Below are 16,543 nucleotides of genomic sequence, written 5' to 3' on the forward strand. Positions count from 1 at the left end.
TTTAAATGTATATTGTTTGCTTGCACCCAGTTTACCAAGAGATCCTGATTGTTCTGTATTAGTGACCTGTTCTCGTCAGTATTGACCAGTCCCCCAATATTTGGGTGCTCTGCAAACTTTATCAGTGATGATTTTATGTTTTATTCCAGGTCATTGATAAAAATGTTAAATGGCATAGGGCTAAGAACTGATGCCTGTCGCACCTCGTTGGAAACACACCTGCTTAATGACAATTCCCCACTTACAATTACAATTTGGGACCTATCAGTTAGCTAGCTTATAATACATTTACTGTGTGCCATGTTAATTTTATATCAGCCAAGTTTTAATCAAAATGTTACATGAAATGCTGTACAGCAGTCAAAGTATATTATGTCAACATTATTACCTTTATCAGCCAAACTTGTAAACTCATCAAAAAGAGATATCATTAATTTGACAGGATCTGTTTTCCATAAACCTGTGTTGATTTGCATTAATTACATTACCCTCCTTTAATTCCTTATTAACTGAATCCCATATCAGCCATTTCATTATCTTGCCTGGGATCAATGTCAGGCTTACAGGGCTATAATAACCTGGATCATTCCAATTAACTTTGTTAAAAATTGGTAACTTACCTACATTTCTGTCCCTCTCCACATATGAATGGGCCCTACTGGAATAATTTAGAGAAAATCTCTTTGGTATATTGACCGGGATTTTCAAAGGAGCAGGTGCCCATATCCCAGTTAATAGTCTGCTTTGCAAATCGCAGCTATTATCTTTATGTCATCAACATATATCTTTCAAAATAGACAAGACTAAAGGATCCATACACACAAACTATTTAACACTAATTACAAGCATCCAATAGATTGTCCTGGGGGGGGTGTGGGAGGAGGCATATGAAATAACATAATTACACTAGAAATGCTATATCAGCACAGCTGCAGCTCTGCCACTGAAGTGCTGTAGGGCAGAGTCCTGCTACACCATGGATCTAGCAGTGTCTCCACCAGGGCATAGGTTGGCTTAATTACATTCCTCATGCATGAAATTTTTCACAGATGTGAGATGTAGTTAAGCTGATCTAACTTTGTAGCATAGACCAGCTCTATATCCCCTTTAATCAAGAATCCTGGCAAAGGCCAGTCCTGTTAATACAGCGATGAGAAGACCTCGGTACAGTGTGTGGGATGTACATCTGCCCCCGCCACATGTACTCCATGAAAAACCATTACATGATGCTGAGCAATTTCTAGTTTATATAATAGTTGGGCCTAATCAACAAGCAAATTGGAATGTTAATATTTTACACCCACTTCACTTGCATTTGTAAATGATTGCACAAAGATGCAAGATATGGGGGGAAAAGGCACAATATATTTATGTTTATTACGTGGGCAGTGTAAGATTGATGAGTTCCTTAGCTTCATTTCCTTGCTATTCAATGCTTCACCTTTCTAAATGATGTACATGACTGTCACGTAGCAATTTTACCAGACTGAAACTTTTTTTCAGAGCAATTTAGACTCTGAAGTGGGCCAGCACTAGAGAGAGAGAGAAACAAACAGGCGTCTAGGTACCATCTTGCTTTCACCAAACATCTTTTCCAAATAGGATCTTATTTTAAATAAATGGACATTCTTATCATATTTAAAACTAAATAGAGAATGAAAGTTCTTTTCCTCCAGAACCATTCCCTAATTCCCTGATCAATGAGGGACACTTGTCAATAATTGCTCCGCACTGGACAATAGCCTAGGACAGGCGAGAGAAGCCATTTCTGCAGAGGGTGTCTTTCTGCCCTCAAAAGATGCTGCCCTTATGTCAGGGAAGGAGGAAAGGCAGGAGGAAGCATTTTGCTGCCACAGTCACCTTCATATGTCAGAAGTTGCTACTCCAGCATCAGGGCACAAGAAAAGGTGAGGGGAAGCAATTTATGGCAGGATTCCCTCTCATCCATCACCGATTTCTACACCTGTGCCACAGAATTAAAAGGAAATGCTTTCGAGGGAACACAAAATGATTCGTAGCTAATTTCCGATTTTGCTACCAACAGCAAAATCTATAGGGAGGCAATTTTCTGATTCTACATCACCCCCCTTACCCCAGCTGATTCAGACCATTCATTACATTGAAGGAGGCGCAATGTGACCTTTTTCCTGTATATTTCACCAAGCAGATGGAGATTTCCACTTCAGTGTCCTCAGGCAAAACCAGAAGCAAACAAATAAGCAATAAACCCTCCCACATGATTTGCCTGGGACCAGGTTCTTGAAGAATAAAAATGTCAGTCCGCCACTGCAGCAGCCACTGAAGTTGTTAATTTCAGGTTTCCAGAGGGAAGAAGGCGGGGGGAAGAGAACTAGAAACAGCTGAATAACGTGAGATGTTTCCCTGCATGATCATATTAGACCTTTACCGAGAGCCACGGAGCACAGGGGAGTATAGACACAGGGGTTGTGCAGCAGATCTTGCACAGCTGCTTTTTTGCTGTTGCTGTTTTTCTGTCCAGAGCGCGCGCACACACACCGGGAAGCCAACCAGGGAGGAGGAGGAGGAGGAGGAGGTGATTGTCATTTCAACGGGTTTGCATTTCAGGTGTGTATGAGAGTCTCGTCTTCTGCATTAGGACCCAGGGAGAATTGCTCTATTCAGAGACCAATGCGCCTGCGCCGTCTTGAAGTGTCCGGAGACCGGGCTGGCTGGACTGAGCCGCTGGTTCCCTGCTGGCACCCAGCCTCCAGCACCACCTGCGAGCTCAGGGCTGGCGGCCGTGGGGTTGGGGACTGATCTCCGCGTCACCAGCACAAGCCACCCGAGGCAGCAGTGTGAGAGAGCCCGGCTGGATCTCCTGCTGCTGCCTGAGCCGCGGCGGATGGAGGAATAAAGGGGCTTTACCACCGCTGCTATTTCCCCCCCCCTTTGCAGTCCCTCCACCTTCTGCATAGCAGCAACCCCCCCCAAAGCTCAGCCGGGGAGCTGGAGCTCTGTGCGCAGCGCTGTCCATTCAGCACTAAGCCCGGGCAGCCCCTGGGAAGCACCGCTCCGTGTGATCCCTCCTTCAGCAGCAGAGCAAGGACAGGCAAAGCCAGCTTGCAGGTACCGGGGCGCCTGCCGCTGCCGGCAGGACTGCTGCAGAATGTGATGTGAATCAACAAGGAGAGAGCCGAGAGGGAATCCCCTGCCGGATCCGTCGCTTTTGTCTGGATTCAAGATCTGCAGTTGAGGATTTTTTGTCCCCCTTCTGCTCCTTCTATATTTCGGTAGCTTCACCTTCGCCCGCAAAGAATTGGGGATTTTTTTTTGGGGGGGGGGTTACAATCAGGATCGCTGCTTCTTGATCTCCCCAACGGCAGCTACCTCCGCTTCTGTCTGTCTCTGAAGGACTTAAAGTCGAGAGAGATTTAAAAAAAAAACCAAGCCTTCATCAATAGATCTGGTTTGTGGCTACGGCTGGGCGATAGCCGCCCACTCCAGCCCTCATTGTGTGTCTGTCTGTCTGCGATCCCCTTATACCCTTCCCCCCCCCCGTTTGTTTTTGCCACCATCATCAGCCCCCGCCCACTTCCCAACTAAGAGGTTCCTTGAACAGATGTGCAGCCCTGGATTCTTTTTTGGCCACATCTAACTAAGGAAAGAACCTCCCCCTGCACCATACCTAGGTACCTGGCAGATCTTTGCGACTGCTGTTCTTGGGGAGCGGGTGTTCTCTCCTCTCCAAACCCTGGCTTAAAATACAACAGCACAAGAGTTTTTAACTGCAAATAAAAGGAATCTTAGGACTGCCAGCATTAATTTTCAGGGGTGCCCTTGGGCTTGTAGCATTTGGAAGAAGAGGCACAAGGGGCTGACACCAGTTGGGTGCCCTTTGCCTAGGTGATTCCTGACCAGCTGGATAATTATCAGTTTAGGTATCGATTGCAGTCAAGAAGCCGCCCCCTTATGTGCTTGCTGTGTGCTGTGCTTCCTTGCATGAGTCTGCGACATGCCTAATAAGAGACGAGATGGGCCAGGGCGACGAGAGCGATCGCATCGTGATCAACGTGGGAGGGACTAGGCACCAGACTTACCGCAGCACCCTGCGCACCCTGCCCGGCACTCGGCTGGCCTGGATCGCTGAGCCCGATGCCCACAGCCACTTTGACTATGACCCACGCACAGACGAGTTCTTTTTCGACCGGCACCCGGGCGTCTTTGCCCACATCCTGAACTACTACCGCACAGGCAAGCTGCACTGCCCAGCGGATGTGTGTGGGCCTCTGTATGAGGAGGAGTTGGCCTTCTGGGGCATTGATGAGACCGATGTGGAGCCCTGCTGCTGGATGACTTACCGCCAGCACCGGGACGCCGAGGAGGCACTTGACAGTTTTGGTGGGGCACCACTGGATAGCAGTGCTGACGACGGAGATGCAGATGGCACCGGAGACTCTGGGGATGGCGAGGAAGAGCTGGAGATGACTAAACGCCTGGCACTCAGCGACTCACCAGATGGCAGGTCCGGGGGCTTTTGGAGAAGGTGGCAGCCCCGAATCTGGGCACTTTTTGAGGACCCCTATTCCTCCAGATATGCAAGGGTAAGCTATACAATCGGCACCCTAATCACCACGCTTACGTCTTTCCCAGGACAGTCCCCTCACCTCGGTCCTTCTTGCTAACTTCGTTATCCTCAGCACTACTGAACTACACTCACTCTGGAGAAAACACACATGCGTGGTCACCTTGAGACCTGGCCTCTAGAGCAGGTACATATGCAATCTAGAATAGACACACATGCATGGGCCCCAGATGGCAGGTCTGACAGCTTCTGGAGAAGGTGGCAGCCCTGCATCTGGGCACTTTTTGAGGACCGCTATTTCTCCAGATACGCAAGGGTAAATTATACAATCAGTACCCTAATCACCATGCTTACATCTTGCCTAGGATAGTCCCCACACCTCAGTCCTTGCTAGCTTCATTACCCTTGGCATTACTGCACTGCATTCACTCTAGAGCAGGCACTCACGCATGGTTACATGGAGACCTGGATTCTAAAGCAGGCACACATGCATTGCCACATGTGGCTTAGAGAAGACACATGCATGGATGCATGGAGATGTGCACTCCAGAGCAGGCACATGCTATGTAGAGCATTCATACATGTGTGGGCACATGGAGACCTACACTCTAGAGCACATGCCTGGACCCATGCCCTTTCTCGCATGGAGACAGGAGAGAGGTTCATTAGAGCAGGTACACAGAGGATTGAGAATGAGTTCCCTCCCCACCACCATGCATCCAAATGGTGACAATTATACCCTACCAATCAAAAGAGGCTCTCCCTTCAATCCTCCTTGCTGACCTAAGCTACTATTTCCCCTCCATGAGAAGCAGTCATTAAAACAGGCAGTGAACGCAAGAGAAAGGTTTGGGGAGTTTCCTGGTTATAAGGTAGCTCTCATGTACCATTTCCTTATACATGCAGTGTTAAATATTTCCCATTGTAACTCTTTGATAAACATCGTTCAGTGTCCCTGAGCCACCTAACCGCTGTTTCCTTTCCATGTGGAGAGGGAGAGGTATTCATTAGAACAAGGTGCATGGAGAAGAGACGTGTTCGATGGGTTTCTTGCCTGGATACTGAAGGACAGTTCCTCCTCCCTCCTGGATGCAGTTTTAATGCAAACAAATACTGGTTTGATCCACACCATAGGTAGATGTGAGCGTGTTCTGAAACAGTCAACTGACTCCTCCAAACAGGTATCTCTTGAGCAATGATGTATAAGGATAATCACTCATTCATATGCTAATCTAGGGACTGATTCTGTCCCTACTGCAGTCAGTAGTAAACCACTCATTGACTTCAGTGGCATCAGGATCAGCCCCTCAGGTATCTTTCTGGATAAGCGAGAGAAATGGATGATGGATAGGTGCATGGGAAGACAGCTCAACTTGAGGTGGTCCCTATCTTACAAATGCACCGTTAAGACAATTCTTGCCAGCCCTAAATGGGCATGGCTGATTTATTGGTCTGGGAGGATAATCAGTGTTTCATGTGCGGATTTAAAGAATGAGATAAAACTAGAGGAAAAATAAATGGCTGTAGAAGGAATAAGTGGATGAAAAGGGATAGAGGATAGAGTAGATCAATATGTGAACAGATGGTGAAGGCTCAGCAAAGATCTCTAATGCTGAGATGCCACGTCTGTACACTCAATGAATGGGGCAGAGCCTGAGGTAGTTTCTATGCATATTCTTTACAATTTTTGTTCACATATTCTTCTGAGATTTCCTGCGAAAGAAAGAAGTTAACATTTAAAAGGAGCTTCTTTAAATAGTATGGGGATTAATGAAATATTTACCACAACATAAAAGGACAGTGCTTTTGAGCTGCAGCTTTCAAATTCCTGATATCTGCCAAGGGAACATGGAAATGGGGAGGGAAGGCTAGAGGATATCTTTCAAAGGGCTTTGTCAGCTGCCTGTAATGAACCAAAGTGTTAACACACATTGATTTTAGAAACAGCTTTCTTTGGTGGTCAGGCATGTGCTGCTAACATGAATCCCAATAAGAAATGGAGCACCTGCCCCATATTTTGTGGCATGGCCTTAAGGCCAAACTGCCAATGTTTCCCATGGAAATGATGCAAACGAAGAAGAGTTTGTAAAATCATCTCTAACATTTTGTCATGAAAATACTGATGTGATTTAGATTGGAGGCTGAGGTTTATGAGCAACATTAAAAGACTTTGCACAACCTTGTATTCCAGTGGGATAGGACTTTCCCTTATAAAAGAACTATCACCCTGAGCCAGTGTAAAGGGAATTCATGTTATTCTGCAGATATTATACAATTTAGTCATAATTATATACCCATTTCTCTGTGTGCACACCTCATTTGTTTCAACTGCTACTTGGCCTTAAATCTGTCCTTTCCTTAAGGTATTGCTATGGATAAGACTGGAGAATTATGAATTCTAGTTGTTACACAAAATTAAGGTGTATACTATACACTTAATATTTTAAATAACAGAACCATTTAATGATCTACAATCACATACAACATAAGCATTTTAACAACTTACATGAAGGCTATCACTACCAACACATGCACTCTGTCCATTAAGAAGACATTAAAAGACACTTATTTTCTAATAAAAGCAAAATGTAATGATTATGTGTGTAAAGGAGTTAAAGAGAGGTTGATCTATACTGTGATAATTTAATGACAGACATCACAAAATACCTCAAACTCACAATAGCTAATTAGCAGTGAAATAATCAGTAGCCTCTTTAATATATGGACAGTATGCTAAAGAAGTCAATAGCAAAGGACAGTAATATAATCAGGTAACAAACACATGAATATAGTTCCATATGAATCATAACCAACTGTACTATTTTTTCAGTTATTCCTTATATTTTAGTCATACACTAATGCTTAAATTAATTGTTATTTTAAAAAATTACTTCATTTAATTAAGCCAATTAGAGCTTATAATATTTGTTAGTGTTGGTGAAGATGATTATTAAATTTATAAATGCTTTCATGTTTTCATATCTCACCAAAATTACATGTTTAACAGGGTAGTACAAACTTACAAATTTTAATTAAAATCCTTGTTATAGCTGTACCTTGTAATACCCTCCAGTAAAAAGAATACAGTTTACAAACTGAAATTTTCAGTATATATTAAAAACCCCTATAGCTCACATATAGTGACATATATAAATAGAATAACAGTTCTCTGAACAAGATCTGATACAATTATTAATTTTCATCTATCAGCTTTGGCTACTTCCTCCAGGAAATATCCATGAACAAAAAGTCAAAACACACAAATCTAGTTATTTTTGCAAAAATTTTTATTAGTTTTTTTTGCACAATCAGGGCCATATTTCAGTATAGGGACGGTTTAGGACTTGTTAAAGTAAGCAAGAGTTTGGATATTCAGTATTTGGATTCAGTATTTGAAATGCATGATTGATCATGTTACTGTGTCTGTTCTCAGATTGGATGTGCAGATGTAGAAAGGAGGGAAATCATGTTACTCCTGGCAAGGCTGGCTACTGTGCACATTTTCATTCCCTCTCTCCACACCCCAAAAATGTCTGTGTTGCTAAAACATAAATGCCTGGTCAGTAATAGTTTAATCTATGGATTGAAAACTGGCATTTCTTTTTAAGCCTAAGAAGGGTGGTGGGGGAAGTAGGATTGAGGGAAAATAGGGTAATGATAATCACTGGAAAAATAGACTCTACAGGCCAGATTTACAAAGATATTTAGGGGCTTACAAGACAGACACCTAGTGGGATTTACAAAAGCTCGTAAGCAGGTTAGATAAAATCCAATGGATGTTAGGCCCCTAACTCGCTCAGGCACTTTTGCAAATTCCAGTATGGGTCTATCTACATCTTTATACAACCAAATGTCTTGTAAATCTAACCCTAAAACTAGTAAGTATATGCAGAAAAAAATCTATATAGCAACTTCAGAGGGTCCGATTCCTAGCTGGTGTTAATCAGCACAGCTCCATTGAAGTCAATGGAACTACATCAGTTTACATCAGCTAAGGACTGGGCACTAAGTGAAACAAAAGCTATTCAGATCTACTGGGCATTCTGAGAGCCCGATTGTAAGAACAAGCATGGACCTCTCATAAGCATCTGTAAAACAGCTTTATATATGAATTGTTAAAAACCATTTCCTAACACTCTGCCTCTTTCCTTTTAGTGGTTGTTTCCTTGTATAATGTCTGAATACGCAGCCCTTATTCAGGCAAATTCCCCATTGACTTCACTGGGTGTTTTGCCTACACAAGCACTACAGGATTCAGTTTCCTTCATCTCTAAAAAGCTGTTTTTTTTATTTTTAAACTGACAGTTATTAACTTAGCCAATGTCAGGGCATCTGGAGCTTTTAGTAGAGTTTGTGTGCATGTGCTCATACTAGCTTTAAACTGTTTTAAACTCTTTATTAACAATGCTGAGGGCTCTTATATTACTTCCAAATAAACATTATTATTGCTTTTAAATAAAAGGTTTAAATAAAAGCTGGTGCAGCTATGCTGGAGTTCCATGGAAAGCAGCATTCAGCAACTTGGCTTCTAAATCCCAGGCTCATACAAATACTCCCTGGGAGCAGAGATGAGCGAGGAAAATCAGCAGTTGTGAGCTGGAGGAGAGGCTTATGGGAAACTTATGGTGAGAGTGAGTGATGGTCCTGCATCATGGGCGGGAGAGAAGCAGAGCGGGGCGGGATACTCAGGGGAGGAGGCGGAGCAGAGGTGAGCTGGGGTGGGGAGCGGTTCCCCTGTGTGCCGCACCCCCCCTTACTTGCTGCAGGCGGCCACCCTGTGCCCCCCTGCCCCAGGTCCCTCCGCATAAATGACGACGACCGGGGCGGCCGAAGATCTGGCCACTGCGGTCGCCGCCGAAGGATCCAAAATGCCTCCCTGCAAATTCTAGCACCCTAGGCAACCGCCTAGGTCACCTAATGGGTTGCACCGGCCCTATTTCCTCCATGGGGTCTGGGTGCACTAGGAGCCCTTGTTAGCTCTGGTTTCCACAAATATTTGAAGACCCAGAGGAATCTATTCTAATCCCCCAAAAGAAACTCAGGGAGGCCCCTTAGGGAAACTCAGGGTATTCTCTTGGACCTTTTCTTTTTGTTTAATGAAGTTGCATAATGAATTATTATCATATGGATATTGAGTGTGTGTGTTGCAACCATTTTACATTCTCTTCTTGTAATTAGGAATGGCCAGGTTAGAACAGCCACTGGTCCATCTAGCTCAACATCCTGCTTCTAGCCAGACACAAGACAGTTAGATGACAGCTCTCATAATAAACACCTTTCCAAGTTCTGCAATGCTCTACTGGAAGGAAGAAGGGAGATTTCTTCTCAGTCACAGTTGGCAGTCCTAGAAGGAAGGATGGATAGTCACTGTAACTTTATAACATAGTTGGTATAATTTTATTTTTAAAAAAATTGAGCCCCTTGAAGCAACACTTGCAAGGGACCTTCTCTGTGTGGATTTGTTCCTAATTAGAAGCAGGGAAGAATGAGCCACCTCCAGGGAACTGTCCCCTCCCTGGAAGAAATCCATCTGGGCATGGGGAGGGGCAAGCCAGGAAAGCAAGGGCAAAGTGTGGTGGGGAGAAATGCATTATCCTTCAAACCAACCTACAGGGGTTCCTCAGAGTTTCAGCTTCTGCCTCGTTATATTAATTTTCCTGTAGGCCACCTTTCATGCTAAGGCCACTCTTTAAAAAGAGCAGAGTCCTGTGGCACCTTATAGACTAATGGACGTATTGGAGCATGAGCTTTCATGGGTGAATACCCACTTCGTTGGATGTATTCACCCACGAAAGCTCATGCTCCAATACGTCTGTTAGTGTATAAGGTGCCACAGGACTCTTTGCTACTTTTACAGATCCAGACTAACACGGCTACCCCTCTGATACTCTTTAAAAAGAGTTACCAAGGGCTGCTGTGGCTGGTAGCTCCTTCAGAGCATGGCAAACCCAAGCCACACCACCTCCTTGGAAGAATTTAAAAGAAACTGCATTAAGGGAACCCTCACAACATTATTTTCCTGCCATGTCCCTCCCTGTGGGTTTTCCCCTGGAAGGGCTTGTCTAACCTTGTGATTAAACTTCCTGAACCTTTCATTGCCCATACTTTGGTAGAAAATGGTACAGGCTTATTATATTGTACACTGCACTGTAGATTTGTAAAAAGTATTGCCTTTTAATGTTACAAGAGGTTCCCTTGTTCTTGGATTACAGCATAGATTAAATCATGGTGCACAACAGGTTTTCGATAATCACCCTTCTATCGTTCATTATTTCATACTCCTCTTTAATATCCCCTTTCACCCTTTTTCTCTCCTATCAAGGGAGCCATTCCTGAAAATGCTTATGTAACCCACTGGTGAGTGTGTGTTATGCGTCCCACTGAATGCCCAATCCACTGAGTAGGAGTCTTTTGTAGCCCCAGCTAAAGAGCTTTAGCTCAAGCTGTAGCAGCTCATACCTTCAGTTCTGGAAGACCCTGGTACATTGGTCAAGATGGCAGCCATCTCATTTACACATATACTCATGTGAGCTGTTCCACTGACTTCAATTATTATTTTTTGTAAATCATTTATATTATATTAGCACCCAATCAAAATCAGGACCTCATTCTCCTGGGCACTGTATTTACACATAGGAAGACATGGTTCCTGCTCCAAAAAGCTTACAGTCTGATTTCAGTCAAGAAGTCTCAAGTGGAAGGACAGATGAGGATAACAATGGTATGACTGCATGTCTACTTTGGGTAGCTAGTGTACAACCTGACAATTCTGATTCAAGGACATTTTCTTCCCTTTGCCTATTTCCCATCTTTTTACTGTTATTTTAAACCTCCACCTGTTTCCATTTTTAAACACCCCCTGCTTCTGCTACGCTCTGCATATTTATAGTTTAGTATTTATTGTTATGCTTCTGATTCATCCTGTGGGGCTATTCATGTGATTAGGGGCTGTTCACGTATTGAAGAGTTTACTGGATTTAGCCTAGAGGTTGTGACCCTATAGACTTTGCACAAACACAACTCCCATTAAAGTGCATGGCTTTTCAGTGGGAGGAAGGACTCCAAGATCAGACCATCCTGCAGTACTCCTAAAACTTAATCCCAGTCCCACTGCAGTCAATGGAAGGGCTGCCACTGACGTCAGTTGGGTCAGATTTGGCATCTAGTTTTTTCAGTCTTTCTTCTTATGCCCCAGGGCCCTAAAAATATTCTTTGCCCTTACTCTGACCTTTGCTATTTTGGTATTCATTGGAGGAAAGACCATAAAATACTGATGTTCTGTAGTGTCACATTGTGTGTGGAAGGGAAGGCAAGAGAGATGAGTTTGGTTAACTTTTATTTATAATATATTTATAGTGTATGTTCACTTTAAAGTATGATTCATATAACTGATGGTTACAAATTGGACCATACATAGTAAAATTTTAATAATAATAATTGGAGATATACCTATCTCCTAGAACTAGAAGGGACCCAAAAGGTCATTGAGTCCAGTCCCCTGCCTTCATTAGCAGGACCAAGTACTGATTTTTGCCCCAGATCCCTAAGTGGCCCCCTCAAGGACTGAACTTACAACTCTGGGTTTAGCAGGCTAATACTCAAACCACTGAGCAATCCCTCCCCACTAGAAAAATTATTTTTCCATGTACAGTCTAATATTCTAGAATATTGTTTTGCCTTCATTGCAAAACATATTAGATACTGAAGTGTGTACATTTATGGTGCTATTTAAGTAACAAATAATAATAAAGTGTATATGTATTGCCTCATTTTTTATGTAAACTGGGAATTATATGAAATCAGCTACAAAGGGCCCAATCCTATTCTTACTGTAATCAATGCCAAAACTCCCATTAACTTCAAAAAGAAAGGCTAATTTGTCTGAGTGTTGAACAGAACAAAAGATCTTTTACAGTGTATTTCTTGAATAGATACATTATATATATTGATTCTGAAGCACGATAGCATAATATACAAATAAATCTCTCTCTTGGTAATTCATTGGCAAAGAAGTTGAACACAATTTTCCAAATTATTAAAAAAAGTCTCTTAACAAAACCTTAAATACATGTACTCAAACCTATAGTATTTATACAGGCAAAAAACCCATGAAGTCAATGGGAGTTTTCCCTGCATAAAGACTACAGGATCAGGTCTTTATTCAGACTGCAATACTTAATTTTATGTCTGAACAATTTCTGATCAAATGACATCTGAGTGCTGTATTTAGTAAAGAGAAAGGGCAAATGGGGACCGTTAAGATTGTTAACCGGGGCCAATCCAGCAATCCTTGAATCAAGTACGTATTCTTTACTCACATAAATAAGGGATGCAGGATTGGGCCATATTTTGTACAGGTTTGATTTTATGCAATTCCAGTGCATTCTTGAATAAAACAACAACAGAGCAGCCATTTTGAGGTCTCTGCAACTGTACTGCAATTAGCTTCTCAGTTTCTATATCTTGCATCTAGAGTGAAGGGAGAAACAACAGTATTAGAAGACTGACTTGGTTTTCTCTTCTGAACATTGCATTATATAAATATATGACACATACACACACACACATATATATATATATATATATCCTATGTACAGCAGTTGAATGAAAAAGTTGGAGGGAATCAGTGAATTGCATGAAATAAAATAAACCCACAGTGAAATCTGAATGCTGACAGTTTTAGTGCAATTATGATATTCCTCTTCTATGCTCATTAAGGGCCCAATCTGCCACCATTACTCACACTGAGTAGTACCTTACTCCCTGAGAAGTCCCACTGAGTTCTAGGGGACTAGACACAGAATGAAGTACTACCCAACACGAGTAAAGGTAAAAAGGATCAGGCCCTAACTGATATTCATTTTCTTCAGATAAGATTTATGGGATGTAATGGGGTTCTAATAAATCATGTTATAAAAATTATGAATAAAGCTAAATCCAAAGCTTTTTACAGTAATTGCTTATGATGTAAGACCCTTTAATAACAGCAAGTTACAATTGCATTGTAATGACTCTCTGTTAAATGCAATAAATCTCTGATTTCAGCATACTGCAGAGAGCCAGCTACATATGTACTGCACACATTCTTAGAACGCAGGAACACTCTGCTGGCATGCTCTTATGTAATTCTATTGATACTTCCCTGGCAGTGATAAATCTTACCATAGGACTGTTTGATTTACACTGAGAAAGGTTAGGTCAAGACTGTCATGATTTTGTGATAGCATAAAACAATTTAAAACATCTTTCTGGACTTTCACTTGAGTGATGGAAAGAGAACCTTTAAAAAAAAAAAGCCACCTACACCAGGCAGTCAGGGGAAAGCTAGTTCTTTAAGCAACAAAAACAAGATCTGCTCTAACTGAATTCTTCAATATACCAAGGACATACATGACTTAAATAGGCATTTCAGTCTGCGTGACTGGGCAGATACATATACATTCCTTCATTTCCTGGGCCATGAACTCAACATTCACTTAAAAGTCTTTCCAAATGGGTACGGAATTCTATCAGATGTAATAGCTCCTAGTTTCCTTAGCATCAAAGAAAACAGAAAATCGTGCTCCATCAACACATAGCTACATTCCCCATTCTAATACAGAGAGCGCGATCTGTCCAGATCATGCATTGTTTGATATGTTGTAAGGCATCTTGCCACCACCTGCCCTTAGTGTGAGGAAAGCCTTGTCTTTACCTGCTGTGGATCAGCTCACAGGCTCAAACCACCAGCCTCAGGCAACACAAGCACTGCCTTACAAGCCTCACGCTCTCTCCGTACCAGGTGCACAGCGACCCCTGAGTCCTCAGAGAGTGCCCCTGGAGTGCTCAATCCCTGTTCCCCTGAAAAACCCCAGAAGTCTCAGAGCCACTACTCTCAAAGGAACAGCACACACCAGCTTACAAAATTCAACTCAGGATCCACACCCTTCTGAACATACAGCACTTCATATATACAGAGATAGAGAGAGAGAGAGAGAGAGAGCGCAAGAATAAGGGCTTGTCTACAATTACAAGTGCTGCACTGGCACAGCTGCACCAGTTCAGCTGCGCCACTGTAGCACTTAGTGAAAACATTACTTACACCGGCGGTAGACTTTCCATACCCCCGAGTGATGTAGTTGCTAGCGTAAACCACGCCTAAGTTTATTACAGGACAGAGATTCAAGTGATAGAGTGAGAATACTGGGAACAAATGGTTATACATTAAACAAAATCACAATATGCATTCTAGAGTCTAAACTTAACTAACAAGGCATTCCCCTCTCTTACAAGATGGCTTATGCCACGTCCTTTCCCCAGCATTTTCAAGCAGATTGGCAGAGACCCCTTCTTATAATATCAAGCCTGCTGGTGGCTTGTCCTCACAGATTAAATGAATGAGGCTGCTCCTCCATACCCCTTGGTTATACCCCTAAAAGTGTATTGTCCTTACTTCTAAACAGGGCTCTCCTGTGCTGTATTACTTCTTCCTGTACATTTCCTCCCTTAAGATTTCCCAATCCTTCATTAGCATTGGGCTAAGTCTGTAAATGGATGCCCATTGTGAGCTACACAATACTTCATTTACATGTATACAGACAAAACATGTATATAGATAAAAACTTCTTACATGAAAGAAAACCTGTTCACCTTTCTGTTGACCAATCCCTAGTCACAGACCTTAAGAACATCTCCGTTCACAACATCCATCCACACATTTTCCAATGGTTCTGGTGACCAGTGTGACGTTGGCTTTCATTAGAGACCTTACATTATACTCTTTTGGTCCCTGTACCCTTGTTTTCCCTTGTGACCTCCAGAGGGTATCCAGAAGTTCTTGAGTCACACCTTAGCAACCAAGAAAACATAAAGCTGCATTTCAAAAAAGAGTTCAAAAAGAACTAGGTAAATTCATGGAGGATAGGTCCATCAATGGCTATTAGCCAGGATGGGCAGGGATGGTGTCCCTAGCCTCTGTTTGCCAGAAGCTGGGACTGGGTGATGAGATGGATCACTTGATGATTACCTGTTCTGTTCATTCCCTCTGGGGCACCTGGCACTGGTCACTGTCAGTAGACAGGATACTGGGCTGGACTGACCTTTGGTCTGACCCAGTAGGGCCATTCTTGTGCTTTTTTCCCATGCAAATAGAGAGAGCCCCGGTCAGTCCACATCATGTATTGTTTGATGTGTTATAGAGATTTACACAAGTCAGAAAATTCAACTGGATTTCAATTTGAAACTGAATTTCCACCCATCTATTCTATTTTATTCAGGTTCTTACATAGCCCTCCTCACCATAACACCTGAGACTCTCTGGCATTTGGATCCAGTGTTCTGGTTTGTCCAGTTATGAATTATAAAAAAAAGGCTCCAGGCACAACGTAACTGGATAAATTCATGGGGGCTAAGTCCATACATGGCTATTAGCCAGGAAGGGTAAAGAATGGTGTCCCTAGCCTCTGTTCATCAGAAGATGGAGATGAATGGCAGGAGAGAGATCACTTGATCATTGCCTGTTAGCTTCACTCCCTCTGGGGCACCTAGCACTGGCCACTGACGGTAGGCAGATACTGCGCTAGATAGACCTTTGGTCTGACCCGGTACAGCCATTCGTATGTTCTTAACATTAGGAATTAGATGTTCAGGAGACCTTCTAGTACATATAGGGACAAATCCTGAGAGGTGCTGAACACCTGGAAACTGTTACTGGCGTGGAGGCAGTGTGATCTAATAGAGAGTGCACCTGAGATGGAGTCAGGAGACCTGAGGTGAAATCCTGGCCCACTGAAGCGAATGGCAAAACTCACATTGACTTCCATGGGGCCATGATTTTGTCCTTGGGTTCTAATCCCAGCTCTGCCACTTGTCTGAGTAACCTTGGGCAAGTCATTTCATCTCTCTGTGCCCCTGTTTTGCCTCTCACTCTTTGTATGTTTTGTCTATTTAGACTAGGGGTAGGAACTGTCTCTGGCTTTGTGTATGTACAGCACCAAGCACCATGGGGACTACATCTTGACT

General features: G+C 42.9%; 1 protein-coding gene across 2 annotated transcripts in view; it reads left to right on the forward strand.

The window, feature by feature from the left end:
* Positions 1-328: 328 nt before the first annotated feature.
* KCNC1 (potassium voltage-gated channel subfamily C member 1) overlaps positions 329-16,543 on the forward strand; it is a 172,125-nt gene continuing 155,910 nt past the window's right edge. For both annotated transcript variants that reach the window (XM_030560503.1, XM_030560504.1), the window contains exon 1: positions 329-4,562. In XM_030560503.1, the coding sequence (XP_030416363.1) occupies positions 3,993-4,562 (570 nt within the window). In that variant the 5' untranslated portion in view covers positions 329-3,992. The remainder of the gene's footprint in view (positions 4,563-16,543) is intronic.

This window comes from Gopherus evgoodei, chromosome 4 (assembly GCF_007399415.2).
Source record: "Gopherus evgoodei ecotype Sinaloan lineage chromosome 4, rGopEvg1_v1.p, whole genome shotgun sequence".
Taxonomy (NCBI): domain Eukaryota; kingdom Metazoa; phylum Chordata; order Testudines; family Testudinidae; genus Gopherus; species Gopherus evgoodei.